Source organism: Ctenopharyngodon idella, chromosome 11, assembly GCF_019924925.1.
Source record: "Ctenopharyngodon idella isolate HZGC_01 chromosome 11, HZGC01, whole genome shotgun sequence".
Taxonomy (NCBI): domain Eukaryota; kingdom Metazoa; phylum Chordata; class Actinopteri; order Cypriniformes; family Xenocyprididae; genus Ctenopharyngodon; species Ctenopharyngodon idella.
Window position 1 is genome coordinate 18419230 of NC_067230.1, and position 15020 is coordinate 18434249.

The 15020-nt window shown below is 31.8% G+C and overlaps 1 protein-coding gene across 3 annotated transcripts in view; it reads left to right on the top strand.

The window, feature by feature from the left end:
* Positions 1-15020, top strand: part of sptbn1 (spectrin, beta, non-erythrocytic 1) — a 91731-nt gene that overhangs the window by 51040 nt on the left and 25671 nt on the right. For all 3 annotated transcript variants that reach the window (XM_051912196.1, XM_051912197.1, XM_051912198.1), the window contains 6 exons: positions 5918-6069; positions 12490-12663; positions 13804-13895; positions 13973-14053; positions 14137-14252; positions 14333-14445. In XM_051912196.1, the coding sequence (XP_051768156.1) occupies positions 5918-6069; positions 12490-12663; positions 13804-13895; positions 13973-14053; positions 14137-14252; positions 14333-14445 (728 nt within the window). The remainder of the gene's footprint in view (positions 1-5917; positions 6070-12489; positions 12664-13803; positions 13896-13972; positions 14054-14136; positions 14253-14332; positions 14446-15020) is intronic.

A 15020-nucleotide genomic window follows, 5' to 3' on the forward strand; every position in this document is an offset into this window, starting at 1 on the left:
CAAAGGCAAATGTAGGTTGTCATTCAGTTGACTTTGCCATTGCTCTCAAAATATATTAAATCCCATTTTCCATCTAGCTCCCTGTAAGTGTTAACAGCAGAGTATTATATAGCTATTATATTCAAGCTGCCATTTCATTTTAAAATTATTTATTTTTATTTTATTTCTTATTATTTCTTATTTTATTTTTTTATTTACTTATTTTATTATTATTTTATTTTATTTTATTTTTTATTTCGTATTTTTATTTTATTTTATTATTTATTTTATTATTATTATTATTCCTTATTTTATTTTTTATTTTTATTTTATTTTTTGATTTCTCATTTTATTTCGTTTTATTAATGTATTTTAATTTATTTAATTGTTTTGCTTATTTTTATTTAATTTATTTTTATTTAATTTTATTATTAATGTATTTATTTTATTTTATTTTTTATTTCTCATTTTTATTTTATTTTATTTTATTTTGCCCAAAAAAGTTGTTTCACACTTTGACACTTTCCTGAACATCTTGAGATGCTCAAATCTTCAAATCAGATGTTCAAACATAAGAATCGTCATTGAGAATTAGCTTAAAAGTAAAATAAGATCACAGTAATGAGCAGCTGGAGGTAAAAGTGTGCTTTATCATGTAAATAATGTCGCAATGTAAAGATTCACATTTTTTCCCCTAAGAATACTTGTATATAATTTCCTTCTAGGTATTATAAAGCCATTCATATTGAAGCCACCAGGTATTGAAGAGGTCATAAACACTCGAGGAGCTGCGTTTGATGAATTTATAACACGTCCATTCATACATCAATCCCGCCTAAATCTGTTTGGTAGCGCGAGGGGCCGCGGGACGTGTTTACCCAACGTTAAGTCCAGATGCTGCCGAATTCCTGCAGCCTTCCCCGCGGTTTCTGCCGGGGCCGAGGGGAGGAACACTGCCGCCATTGTTTGCCCTACCCACAGTCCTCTGGGAGTATCCGCAGGCCCGGCTAATATGTAGCGTTTGGTGGCATTGGCTGCGATGTTATCGGCTTACAATGCAGCCATAGTTCAGCGGCACGTCAGACCCAACGGAGGAGGGAGAAACAGGTCGCAACCAGGTCGACTGTGAGAAAAGTGCAGATCTTTTCAGTTTCTTGATTTGACGCCATCTTTGCTAAAGATCTTGAGATGCTCAAATCTTCTTCAGCTTGAACGTCTGATTTGAATCGCCATATAGAATGAGCTCAAATGTAAAATAAGATCACAGTAAAGAGCAGCTGGGGGCGAAAATGTGCTTAGTTGGCATTAAAAAATGTAAATTTAATTACGTTTATTTTCAATAAAAAGTAGTTATTTTTAATATCTCAATTGTTTACTGAGTAAATAGAGAACAGACATAAAAAAAGTAATTTTAAAATAATTATTTTAAAAAATAATTAATTTTAATTTATTTAATCAAAATGCATTTTCATTTGACAAAATATTTTATTTTATTTGCAAAAAAAGTATATTAAATTTAAAAAATTTAATTTATTTTTAATAAAATTAATTTATTACATTTATTTCAATGTCATTATAACATTTTATTTTATTTTGAGTAAAAAGTATAGTTATTTTTAATATCTCAATTGTTTCTCCTAGACAGCACGCAGTAAACAGAGAACAGACATAAAGTAATTTTAAGATAATTATTTAAAAAGTGATTCATTTTAATTTATTTAATTAAAATGCATTTTCAATATACAAAATATTTTATTTTATTTGCAATAAAAAGTATATTACATTTAAAATGTAAAAATTACATTTATTTTAATAAAATGTATTTATTAAATTAATTTCAATTTCATTATAAAATTATTTTTTATTTTATTTTGAATAAAAATTAGTTATTTTTTAATATATCAATTGTGTTTCCTAGACAGCACTGAGTAAACAGAACAGACATAAAAAATTAATTTTAAGTTATTAAAAAAATTAATTCATTTTAATTTATTTAATTAATTTTAATTTATTTAATTTAAAATGCATTTTCATTGTACAGATTATTTTATTTTATTTTATTTGCAATAAAAAGTATATTAAATGTAACATTTAAAATGAATTTATTACATTTATTTTAATTTCATTATAAAATTTTATTTTATTTTATTTTGAATAAAAATAAGTTATTTTTATTATCTCAATTGTTTCTCCTAGACAGCACTGAGTAAAAAGAGAACAGACATTCAAATATTTTTATTATTTAATTAAAATGCATTTTAATTATACAAAATATTATTATTTTATTTTATTTACAATAAAAAGTATAGTATTGTCAATTGTTTCTCTTAGACAGCACTGAGTAAATAGGGAACAGACATAAAACTTTATTTAATTAAAATGCATTTTCATTATACAAATTATTTGATTTGCAATACAAAGTATAGTTATTTTAATCTCAGTTGTTTCAGCTCTGACAGTAAACAGACTCTTTCCTGAAGATCTTAAAAAGCTCAAATGGTGAAATCAGATGTTCAAGCGGAGGAAGGAACAAAAAGTTATCTGTTTTTCCTGCTGACTCTGTTGAAATATGTAGTTTTTTCCTCATCCAGGAAAAACATGCATTCTGAAATGTTGTGGTTTGGACTGAGTTTATAAATGTGAGTTTGCATGAACCCAGAGGAAGAGTGTGTGGCTCAGAGTTTGATCTTTCACGGCTCAGAAGATTTAATGAAGTTATATTTCATTTAAATATCTTTGTCTCAGATGTTTCTCCTAACATTGGAGATATAAAAACGGATGCAAATGAGTGTGGAGAAACTTCAACAAAGTGCATACAACAGCTTTCAAGGAGATACAACTGAGTTATTAGGTCTCATTTCAGATGTTTATTTTTCCTGTAGTGTGTTTGTGTGTGATGCGTTTAAACATGTCCATGTAGCAGAAGAGAAGAAATCCGTCAGACGTCTGGTCAGCACTTTCTGTGTGTGTTTATTATGTGTAAGAGTGTGTCTGAAGCGTGACATGAGAGATGAGGTCTCCACGTTCTGCTTCGATGTATAATTTGCTTTCATAGCCGTTCAGTCGCCTTGGAAAAAGTCCATCATCGGTTCTGCACATGCTGTTCGAGTATGTTTCTCACTGTTTGAAGTAGAAGTCTATACAGCACACATACATACACATCTCTGCATGAGCTTCAGAACGGAAGATTCTCACGAAACCTGTCAAGAACATGGCCTGGTCACCTCAAAATTAAATGAAAGAAATTATATATGTGTGTGTGTGTGTATATATATATATTTTTTTTTTTTTCATTATTTTCCATTATTATCATAACAATTAAGTGCATTCACCCCAGTAAAAATTACCATATTGAAAATTAGCTATCAGAATTAGTCAAAAACAAAACCTTATTATTTTATTTTTTGTTTCATTTCATTTTTATTTTATTTCATTTTATTATTTTATTTAATGTTTTATTTCATGTCATAATTTATTTTTATTTATTTTATTATTTATTTCATTTTTATTTCATTTTTTTTTATTTTATTTCGTTTTATTTATTTATTTTGTCATTTATTTTTATTTTGATTAAATTTCATTTTTTATTTGATTTTATTTAATGTTTTATTTCATGTCATAATTTATTTTTATTTATCATTTATTTTATTTTATATTTTAGTTTTTATTTTATTTATTTTATTTTAATTTATTATTTTATTTCATGTCAATTTATTTTTATTTTTTTAATTTTGTTTTATTTTATCATAATTTATTTTTATTTATTTTAGTTTTTATTTAATTTAATTTATTTTATTTCAAGTTTTATTTTATTCATTTTATTTTAATTTTTTATTTTATTTCTTGTTTATTTCATGTCATAATTTATTTTTATTTATTTTATCTTTTATTTCATGTTTTATTTTATTCATTTTTTATTTATTATTTTATTTCATGTTTTATTTCATGTCATAATTTATTTATTTATTTTAGTTTTTATTTAATTTAATTTATTTTATTTCAAGTTTTATTATTTTATTTCATGTTTTATTTCATGTCATAATTTATTTTTTATTTATTTTATCTTTTATTTCATGTTTTATTTTATTTTACTCATTTTATTTTCATGTATTATCGAGGGTTGAACACGTTCCCAGTGTGGTTCAGGGCAGGTCTTTATATCGTCCCAGCTGTGGATGCGTTTGTCCTCTGTCCTGCTTCACTGGCAGATGTTCCTCTTCCTCTGTTTGTTGATTCTGGTGTGTTTCGGGTCGGGCTGTCACAGGACGACCTCTCCCTCCATTCTCTCTCCCCCCGTTCTCGTCCAGTGATCCCGGTCTCAGACGGACCCTCGCTGTGGATGGTTAGGGGGGAAGGTGCGGTCAGTCTGTCATCTTTAACGCATAGGGGTCAACCAGGAAAAACTCTCTCGTCTCGCCATGGAGGCGGGAAAACAATTGAATCAGACGCTTCCGTCTGTGTGAGGACGAGGAATGCAATAACAGGAAAATTGGGAGGATTATAAATAAATGTGTGCATTTGAACCGCTCACCCGTGGGCGGAGCACCGTAGACCCGCATAAACAAACACGGCCGCCCCTTTGTCTGCTTTACATTGTTCACTGCGTTTGATTGGTGGGGAAATTGTCTGCTGGCACATGAATTATGGGATCATGGTGGAAAAGGCCAAAAGGAGCAAGAAAGTGGTTAAATGTTTGGCAGGGAGAACATCAGGGTTTCTGGTTGCGACATTGTTGATTGTGTGGGTTCACACAGACTATTTAAAATCATTTGATTCTTCATCCAGAAACAGTCATTAGTATTTCAGAATGTTTTTTGGGGGTGGAAATGTTGCAATGTTTGTGGACCGTTACAACGGCCTCGTTTCTTCCTAGAAGATCTAGTTCATTCCTGTCTAAATATAGCACATATAAAACACAGTTCAGCTGCAAAAACTGGTGTCTGCAGATGATAAATAATATGGAAAATAGTAATTCATAGGATAATTTTTGATCATTACTTTGCTTGCTTAACCATAAATAGCGCACAGCTAATTAAGTATATTATATAAAATTATAAAATATTGTTTGTACAATATATTTTATTTAAAGTATTGTTTAAATTATATTTTTTAATAACAAAAATGTATTAAAATGAATAAAAAATAAACTTGAGATAATTGTATTATTATTTTAAGATGTTTTATTAAATAATATTTTTATATTAAATCATTGTGTATTAAAATTAATTAAAATAAAATTAATAATTACTTATTGTTACTTATTTATTTTTTACTTATTAATTTAAATTGGCTTAAATAATATTTTGTATTAAATTGTGTTACAAATGATTAAAATAAATTTTAGATAATTGCATTATTATTATTATTATTATTTTCATTTATTTCTTTTAATATATATTTTATTTTAAATAATTTTGTATTAAAATGAATTAAATATTTATTTACTTATTTAACTATCTTTTATTTAAAGTATTGTTTAAATATTTTTTTTATAAAAAACTGTAAAAATTACAATTAATAAAAATAAATTGAGATAATTGTATTATTATTTATTTTAAAATATATTTTATTTAAATAATATTTTATATTAAGTCATTTTGTATTACAATTAATTAAATTTAATTAAAAAATGTTTTATTTAAATTCTTAATTTAATATTTTATGTCAAATAATTTGTTCACATTAAAAAATAAATATTAGATAATTGTTTTATTATTATTAATAAACTTTTGATTATTGTCGTATTTTATAATATTGCTTTTGCTGCAGTTTTATTAAAGCAATCCGCTCCACTCCAGTGTAATTTTCCCACAATTCAGAAGATGCTTAGGAGGTGCTTAATAACAGCACTTAACCATGGTAAAACTACTGTAATTCTGAGCTCCAGCGATCACATGTCAGATTCAGAGCTTTAAATGTCTTTGTCGTCCTCCTGCAGATGAGCGAGAGGCCGTGCAGAAGAAGACCTTCACCAAATGGGTGAACTCACACCTGGCGCGCGTGTCGTGTCGGATCACGGATCTGTACATGGACCTGCGAGATGGACGGATGCTCATCAAGCTGCTGGAGGTGTTGTCCGGAGAGAGACTGGTGAGTGATGTCGTCAGCGGGGGCGGGGCCATCTAAATTAGCATAAATTATAATACTCTTATTCGACTGTGGGTGGCCGCCTCGGCCGCTAGAAGACGTGTTATTATTTTGTCATTCTTTGTCCATGACGTCTCTTGAGTCAAATTCCTCCTTTTCAAATCACTGTGTTTTAGAGACGTGTTTGGATGACGACCCCAGTGGTTTTGCTTTCACTCAGGCGATTAACCATCTGCGTCATCTAATTGCCCGAAACTGTTCTTTCCTGTCCAGGGACTCAGCCAGCGCAGACTTTTGAGAAAACAGACAGCTAAAACGAAAGCTTTAAGAGAATTACAGTCAGCTCAAAAGTAAATAGAGTTCTCTAGCTTTGAGAACTGACCTGGACATGTTCTCGGTGAGATTTTGACACAAGATAACTATAAATTGCAAGTTGTACGTTCCCATGACTTCATTCCTGAGTGCCAGACGTCTCCTCCTCAGTTAAACTCTAACGTCTGTGTCAACAGGTCACAACCTTTGTGTTTGAAACGCCACTCTGGGTCGTTGGTTAAGCCATCTTAACAGGGTCAAAACTGATAAGACGTTGAATACACAAAACATTTGACTAACAAGGTTGTATTTCTGTCCTGGAGGTTGTAGTGTTCAGCATCTCATTCTGCGTGTCGTCTCTGTTTTAACACATTGTTAGCACGCGGTTAAAATGCATTGTGGTTAAAAGAACATACGATTAGCTACAAAAGAAAATAAACCATCTCCTAAAAGAAAGAATCGATTCTGAACTGCTGAAATGAGTTGTCAGTAATTCCAGTCTTATTTATTGCTGAACCTATGTAGGTTTGTAACTAATTTGAATAATGATTATCATTGGCTGCTGGCGAACAGCGTCTCTTTGCCCCGCCCTCAAACACTGTAGTCGTATCTGAGACTGGAAGAGTTCCACTTTGATGAGATTGAAACGGTGAAACCGACGCCATCGTTACTGTTCGTATCACTGTGAATCAAGTGCTGAAATTCAGATTTGGCTTCTGACCGATCACAACAGACTGGGCCATCTGACCAATCAGAGCAGAGCAGGCTCTCAGAAAGGCGGGGCTTAGAGAGACCAAATCTTTGGACGAGCCGTTTCAGAAACTGTAAGAAAAGAGCTGATGCTGAAATGTGTATTATTTAGAAAATTAGTGTTTTTTTAACTTGAATGCATGTGAATGTTTTCCGTGACGCAGAAAATGCGGACAGACTCGCAGAATCCAGTCATAAAAAGGCAAAAATGTCAATTTTTTTAATGAATAAATAAAAAGTAGGTCAGTGCACTTAAATCAAATTGCGATATAGACTAGTGTCTGTGAATATTAAACCGCAAAAACACTATTTAAATATGAATCCTGCATGTTCTGCGTGTCTCTGTGTGAATGAATGGCGCAGACGTGCGTTTTAATTTACTACACACACACACACTGAAGCACGCGTGACGCTCGCGGTGTTTTCAGCCTCCGCCGACTCACTATATGAGGACATGAATGCATGAACTTCATCTCCAGAGCCGCTCTGAGAGTCACTTCATGAGCATTTCACCGTTTCATTTGAGAAAAACTATCATAAATACTCAGAAACAGAAACTCGACGGTCTTCACTGCAGCCCTTCAAAATAAAAGTTCGGTTTAACAAAGAAATTGTGACAGAAATATATTACCTTTGCACAGTAGAATTTAGTGACGTCTCAATGTAATAATAATACTAACACTAATAATAATAATAAAAATAATAATAAATTATAATTACATTTTATTCAAGAAATAATAAAAATTTTTCTTCCATGTTTTAATTTTAGCAGCAAAGATCGATCTGTTGTGCAGCACTTTGTTTCACAAAAAAAGATTGTTGGTCATATGATTAAAGGTAAATTAATATTTTATGCCTTCATTTGATTGCCAGAAACATTAAAATACACAACACAGAATTTCTGAAAAAACAAAAACAAAACATTTCATAGAAATGATTTTTTTTTAAATATATGTATATATATAAATGTTGTTGTTTTTGTGAATTCAATTAATTAAACATGCTTTTTGATTATTAAAATTTATGTAAACAATTAAAATGGAGTCCAGAAAACAGAATTTGGTAAAAAATAAAACAGAATTTGAGATGAAAAAAATATTTCATAGGGCCCTAAAAATTAACTTTTTGTTAAACTTTTAATAAATTGTTGTTAAATTATATAATTTTTATGATTTCAATTAATTAGACATGCCTTTTGATTGCTAAAATTTTATTTTAACCATTAACATGGAGTCCAAAAAAAATGTTAAACGGGAAAAACGGAATTTGGAAAAAAATAAAACAGATTTCATCGGGCCTTAAAGTGGAAAAAGGTTATTTAGAATAATAACATTTTCTTTAAACTGAGATAACTTCTCACTAAAAGGTTTTTTGGGAAGTCAAGCATGGTTGGTATCGCTGCAAAAACACTTCCTTGGGAGCTTTATTGTAAAGAGTGCACCAACATGGAAATTACTCTAGGAAATATGAGACATCAAGACTAGTTGATTCAGGACTGATGTGTGTGTGAGTGTGTGTGTGAAGATACTACATGTAACCGCAGCATTTGTTCACACACACTTTCACTATCTCCCAAGCTTCTCAATAAAATAACTCGTCAGTGTGCCAACGAAGGAAACACCTTCCTCTGTGGTACTCACCAAGGCCACGAGTCACATCCTAAAATTAGTCATTTTTGTGATCTATCACTCGTGCTTCCTTTGTCTTTTCCTGAAACCGAGGTCTGTGGTTGAAGGCGGTGAAACTCATCGCTGTCTTTGGCGAGCGGTCAAAGTGTGGCTTGAGTTTCAAACCCTGTCAAGATTGGTTTACACAAACGTATTGGGCAAGTCCAGAGGAAGAAACCTCTACCCAGAATGCACCCCATGCTGGATTTCTGAGCCACTGATACCAGCACTGACTGTGTTTGTGCTTCGTTTCTCTTCAGGTGTAACTATAACAACTGTTTATTTGAAGAAACATGGTCATAAATTTCTTTTAAGTCAGTACTTCCCCTTTATCTGCTTAATCAAACTATACCTGCGCCCATCCGTCATCGCAGAGACTGTAAATATGACACCAGCGGGGCCGCTGTCCGTGTGTTTGAACGCTTGTTATTGTCGAGACTTGCCTGCGCAGGTTCATTCAAACAAAACACTAATTCATCACAAACATGTTCTTGATGATGAATAAAAGAGTCACAAACTTTTTAAATAAAAACGTTCTCTAGGTTATGAATAGCCTACAGCAATATCCACCTTATTTTTCATTGCGGAAGTAAGGTGTTTTCTGGGAATGTGCGAGACTTCTGATTTATTAGGGAAAAAAACGAGAAGAGCATCAAAGTGCAGTAAACTGTGAAACTGTTTGCACTACAAACCAGCGTGTTTATAATTAAAACAATACATTAAAATAATATGGTAAGAAACAGCAGTTTGCAATATGAAGCAGCAGAACGAGCTGTTTTGTACTGCTAAAAATAACTGGAAGCGAATGACACCGGAAGCCAGACACATTACCGGGAAAATAAGGTGGATATGATATTATGCAATTTCATGATGCAGGCATTGTACACAAAAAAAGCCAAAATGTGTCTCATAAAAAATATGGTGTATAGTTATATATATATATATATATATATATATATATATATATATATATATATATATATATATATATATATATAAAATTAGAAATAAATATATCATAAAAATAGAATAAAATAAAAAATAAAAATATATAATTTAATATATAATACAGTTTCATATATACTGTGTGTGTGTGTAATTTGTACAAATATTTGTTTAATAAAAATATATAATTTTCTTAATATGACTTATAGATAGAACTATAGATAGATCAATAGATCAATGGACAGATGATAGATGGATATATGGATGGATGGATGGATGGATGGATGGATGGATAGATGGATGGATGGATCGATTGATATATAGATAGATAGATCGACAGATGATAGATTGACGGATCGATTGATAGATGGATTGATTGATAGATAGATAGATCGATAGATCGACAGATGATAGATGGATGGATAGATAGATGGATAGATCGACAGATGATAGATAGATAGATAGATCGACAGATGATGGATGGATAGATAGATAGATAGATCGACAGATGATAGATAGATGGATGGATGGATAGATAGATAGATGATAGAACGATAGGTTGATCGACAGATGATAGATGGATGGATAGATAGATTGATTGATTGATAGATCGATAGATAGATAGATCGACAGATGATAGATAGATAGATCGACAGATGATGGATGGATAGATAGATAGATAGATCGACAGATGATAGATAGATGGATGGATGGATAGATAGATAGATGATAGAACGATAGGTTGATCGACAGATGATAGATGGATGGATAGATAGATTGATTGATTGATAGATCGATAGATAGATAGATCGACAGATGATAGATCGATAGATTGATCGACAGATGATAGATGGATAGATAGATAGATCAACAGATGATGGATGGATGGATAGATAGATAGATTGATAGATCGATAGATGATAGATCAATATGTAGATGGATAGATAGATGGATGGATAGATAGACAGATCGACAGATGATAGATTGATAGATGGATAGATAGATAGATGATAGATCGATAGATTGATCGACAGATGATAGGTGGATGGATGGATAGATCGATAGATTGATAGATCGATAGATAGATAGATAGATAAATAGATCAACAGATGATGGATGGATAGATAGATCAATATGTAGATGGATAGATGATAGATAGGTAGATAGATAGATTGATTGATTGACAGATGATAGATAGATTGATCGACAGATGATAGATGGATGGATAGATTGATTGATAGATCGATAGATGATAGATCAATAGATGGATAGATAGATGATAGATCGATAGATTGATTGACAGATGATAGATGGATAGATAGATAGATCAACAGATGGATGGATGGATGGATAGATTGATAGATTGATAGATCGATAGATGATAGATCAATATGTAGATGGATAGATAGATGGATGGATAGATAGATCGACAGATGATAGATAGATAGATGGATAGATAGATAGATGATAGATCGATAGATTGATCGACAGATGATAGATGGATAGATGGATAGATAGATCAACAGATGATGGATGGATGGATGGATAGATAGATTGATTGACAGATGATAGATAGATAGATAGATAGATAGATTGATTGATTAATAGATCAATAGATAGATAGATCATAGATCAATATGTAGATAGATAGATAGACAGACAGATAGATAGATCACCGTTGTTCATTCTCTCCTCAGTGAACAGAAGTTGTAATTGTAGTTTTCAGTGTTATCAGACAGTGTAGTCTTTCATCTGTGATCTTGTCGTGTGATTGGCTCACAGTCAGTCCTGCTTTTACAGAAATCGCTTCGAAAGGCAGAGCAGCTTTACAGACGCAGTCGTCCAATAGAAAACTGCTGATGTCATGCCTTGCACTGCAGTCTCTCTCTGTGTGTGTGTGTGTGTGTGTGTGTGTGTGTCAGCGTCTGCAGGAGGTCCTCTGACCCGCTCTGAAAGGAACGTACCACCTGCACCTCTCAAAGGGAGGGTGGACATCCATCCCGCCTCGTTCCGCCCCGCTGCTCCTGCAGCTCATTAGTGAAATGCTGTCACTTCACCTTAACCGCGTCCTCGGAGGATCATCTGGTGATTGAGCCATCTCTCTCTAAGCATGATGGGATAGCCAATCCTCCAGGGACACGGGCCGCCCAACCCCTGCTCTCAGGCTCATCCATTATATCATACAGCAGCTTTCTCCATATATTACAAAGCCGTTTCCTCAAGACAGCCGCACCTCAGTTCAAAGTCTCCTCCTTATCTGAAGCGCGACGCTGTTTTACAACCCTGTTACTCATTTATACACGAGCTAAAAATATAAAAGCTCCAGGAAGCTCATGCATTTCCTGCATAAAAGTTATTTTGGAGAGTTATGAAGAATTGTGGACACTATGGTCTTCTTCACTTGGCCTTAATGTAAAAAATAGGACATTCCCAATCCCTCCTGAGCCGTTTAATATATCATACTATCTGACACGTAGCCTTTCCTGCGAGACCTTTTTTCCTTCCCGAAAGTGTCAGAAAGAAAAATAGCCGATGAACCTGTCTGCAGGAGCGACGGGAACAAAAGCCACTGCATCATTAACTCACGCTGCGCCGAGTCTTACGGGTCAGGTTACTCGTTTCTGCAGTGGATATCCCTGTTAACCCTTTCCCGCCCTCCTGCTGTGTTTAAATGTGAACTCTAAAGTGAACACTGACTGTAAGATGCATTATAAAGAGAATTCATGCACATGATCTGATCTCTCCGCAGCCCAAGCCAACGAAGGGCCGCATGCGTATCCACTGCCTGGAGAACGTGGACAAAGCCCTGCAGTTCCTCAAGGAGCAGCGGGTGCACCTGGAGAACATGGGATCACATGACATCGTCGATGGCAACCACCGACTCACGCTCGGACTCATTTGGACCATCATCCTCCGCTTCCAGGTACACAGAATATTATAAATGTGTAAAATATTATTTGTTCTGTTATTTTATAACATTTTTCCCCTACTCGATATAATACTGTACTCTTAGATGTATTATTTATTTATATATATATTTTTTAACAAATTTTTATTTATTTATCTGTTTATATAGAAATTATTTAATTTCTATTACTTTATAACATTTTTTTCCCCTACTCACTATAGTACTGTACTCTTAGATGTATTATTTATTTTTATTTATTTATTTACTTAAACCATTTTTTATTATTTATTGGAATCTTTTATTTTAAATATTTATTTGTTTATTTATATAGAAAATATTCACTTTATATTATTTACATTCTAACTAGTACTGTCAAATCGATTAATCGTGATTAATTGCACTTAAAATTTTGTAAATATTTGTTATATATATATATATACACACACACACACATATATATATATATATTATATATTTACAAACTTTTGTTAAATGCGATTAATCGTGATCGTGATCGACTTGTTATGGTACTGTACTCATATATATTATTTATTTATATTTATATACTTAAACCATTTTTTAAATTGTTAATTGTAATCACTTGTTTATTATATAGAAAAATATTTAGTTTTTATTACTTAACATTTGAACACTTTTGTCCTACTCACTATAGTACTCTTAGATGTATTATTTATTTATTTATGTACTTAAACCAATTTTTTATTATTTATTTATTTATTATTTAATTTCTAATATTTTACATTCACTTTCCCCCTCACTATAGTACTGTACTGTTTTATTTTATTAAGGTGTATTATTTGTTTATATTTATATATTATTCATTTATTTAAACTTTTTTATTATATATAAATATATATTATATAATTTTTAAAATATATTTTAACAATTTTTTATTTATTTATTTATATAGAAAATATTTAATTTCTATTATGTTACATTATAACCCTTTTTTCTACTCACTATCATACTCTACTGTTGTATTATTTTTTTAAATATTTATTTAATTTTTTTATATTAATCTGTTCCCCAGACCCGAGTTTTGAAACCCCTTTCGTAATAGCACTGTTTTCATTTTCATCACATGATTAAATAAATGCACAAAGCATCCATTTTGTGTTATCATTTGTGTAACAGATCCAAGACATCAGCGTGGAGACAGAAGACAATAAAGAGAAACGCTCAGCCAAGGACGCCCTGCTGCTGTGGTGCCAGATGAAGACCGCGGGGTGGGTGAATGTCCAGATGAAACACTTCAACATATTCGTGTTCCTGATGTCTGACCGTTCTCGTTTGTGTTTCACAGCTATCCGAACGTCAACATCCACAACTTCACCACCAGCTGGCGTGATGGAATGGCGTTCAATGCCCTCATTCACAAACACAGGTACCAATTTCAGTTCACTTAAATCAAAAGCTCTGCTTTGCAAACTTAATATCCTTAACTCTTAATACTTTTAATTTTTCCAGGCCAGACCTGATTGATTTCGACAGACTGAAGAAGTCCAACGCTCACTACAACCTGCAGAACGCCTTCAACCTGGCCGAGCAGCACCTGGGTCTCACCAAACTTCTGGACCCAGAAGGTAAAAGTCCATCCTGGTCTCACAGCTTCTGCACCTCACAGTCAAACACACAATCACACCTTGTGGCGTCTTTTTTGCAGATATCAGCGTAGACCATCCCGATGAGAAGTCCGTCATCACTTATGTCGTCACATACTACCATTATTTCTCCAAGATGAAGGCCTTGAAGGTGGAGGGCAAACGTATCGGAAAGGTCTGAGTCTTCAAAACACGTAAACTTCTAGAAGGTTCTCCGTTGTCTGTGAAAGAAGATTTGATGATTTTAGTCACGTATGCTATTTATTTATTCGTTGATCAGTTTGGTAAGAAACATAAGATATTCTTATTAAAATAAAACATGTATTAAATAAAACAATAATTAATAAATAACATTAAATAAAAATAAATAAGTTCCTAATGTGCTGTTTATTTATTTATTTATTTAGCAGTTTTGTAAATAATTAAATAAATACATTCCTTATTGAGATGTAACCATTAAATATTTAAATGTTCCTATTAAAAATAGTTTAAATATTCCTATTAAAATAAAATTAGTTTTATTTTTTAAATAAATAAATTCCTATTTGAAATGTCACCATTAGCAATGGCATCATCTTAATATTTACATATTTAATTGCAATTGGTCTTCTATCCTACCTGTTTATTGACTTATATTACTTCATTATATTATTTATATTATATTATTTTATTTTTATATTACTTATAAAATAAAATAAAATAAATAAATACATTACTTTTTGAGATGTAACCATTAAATATTTAAATATT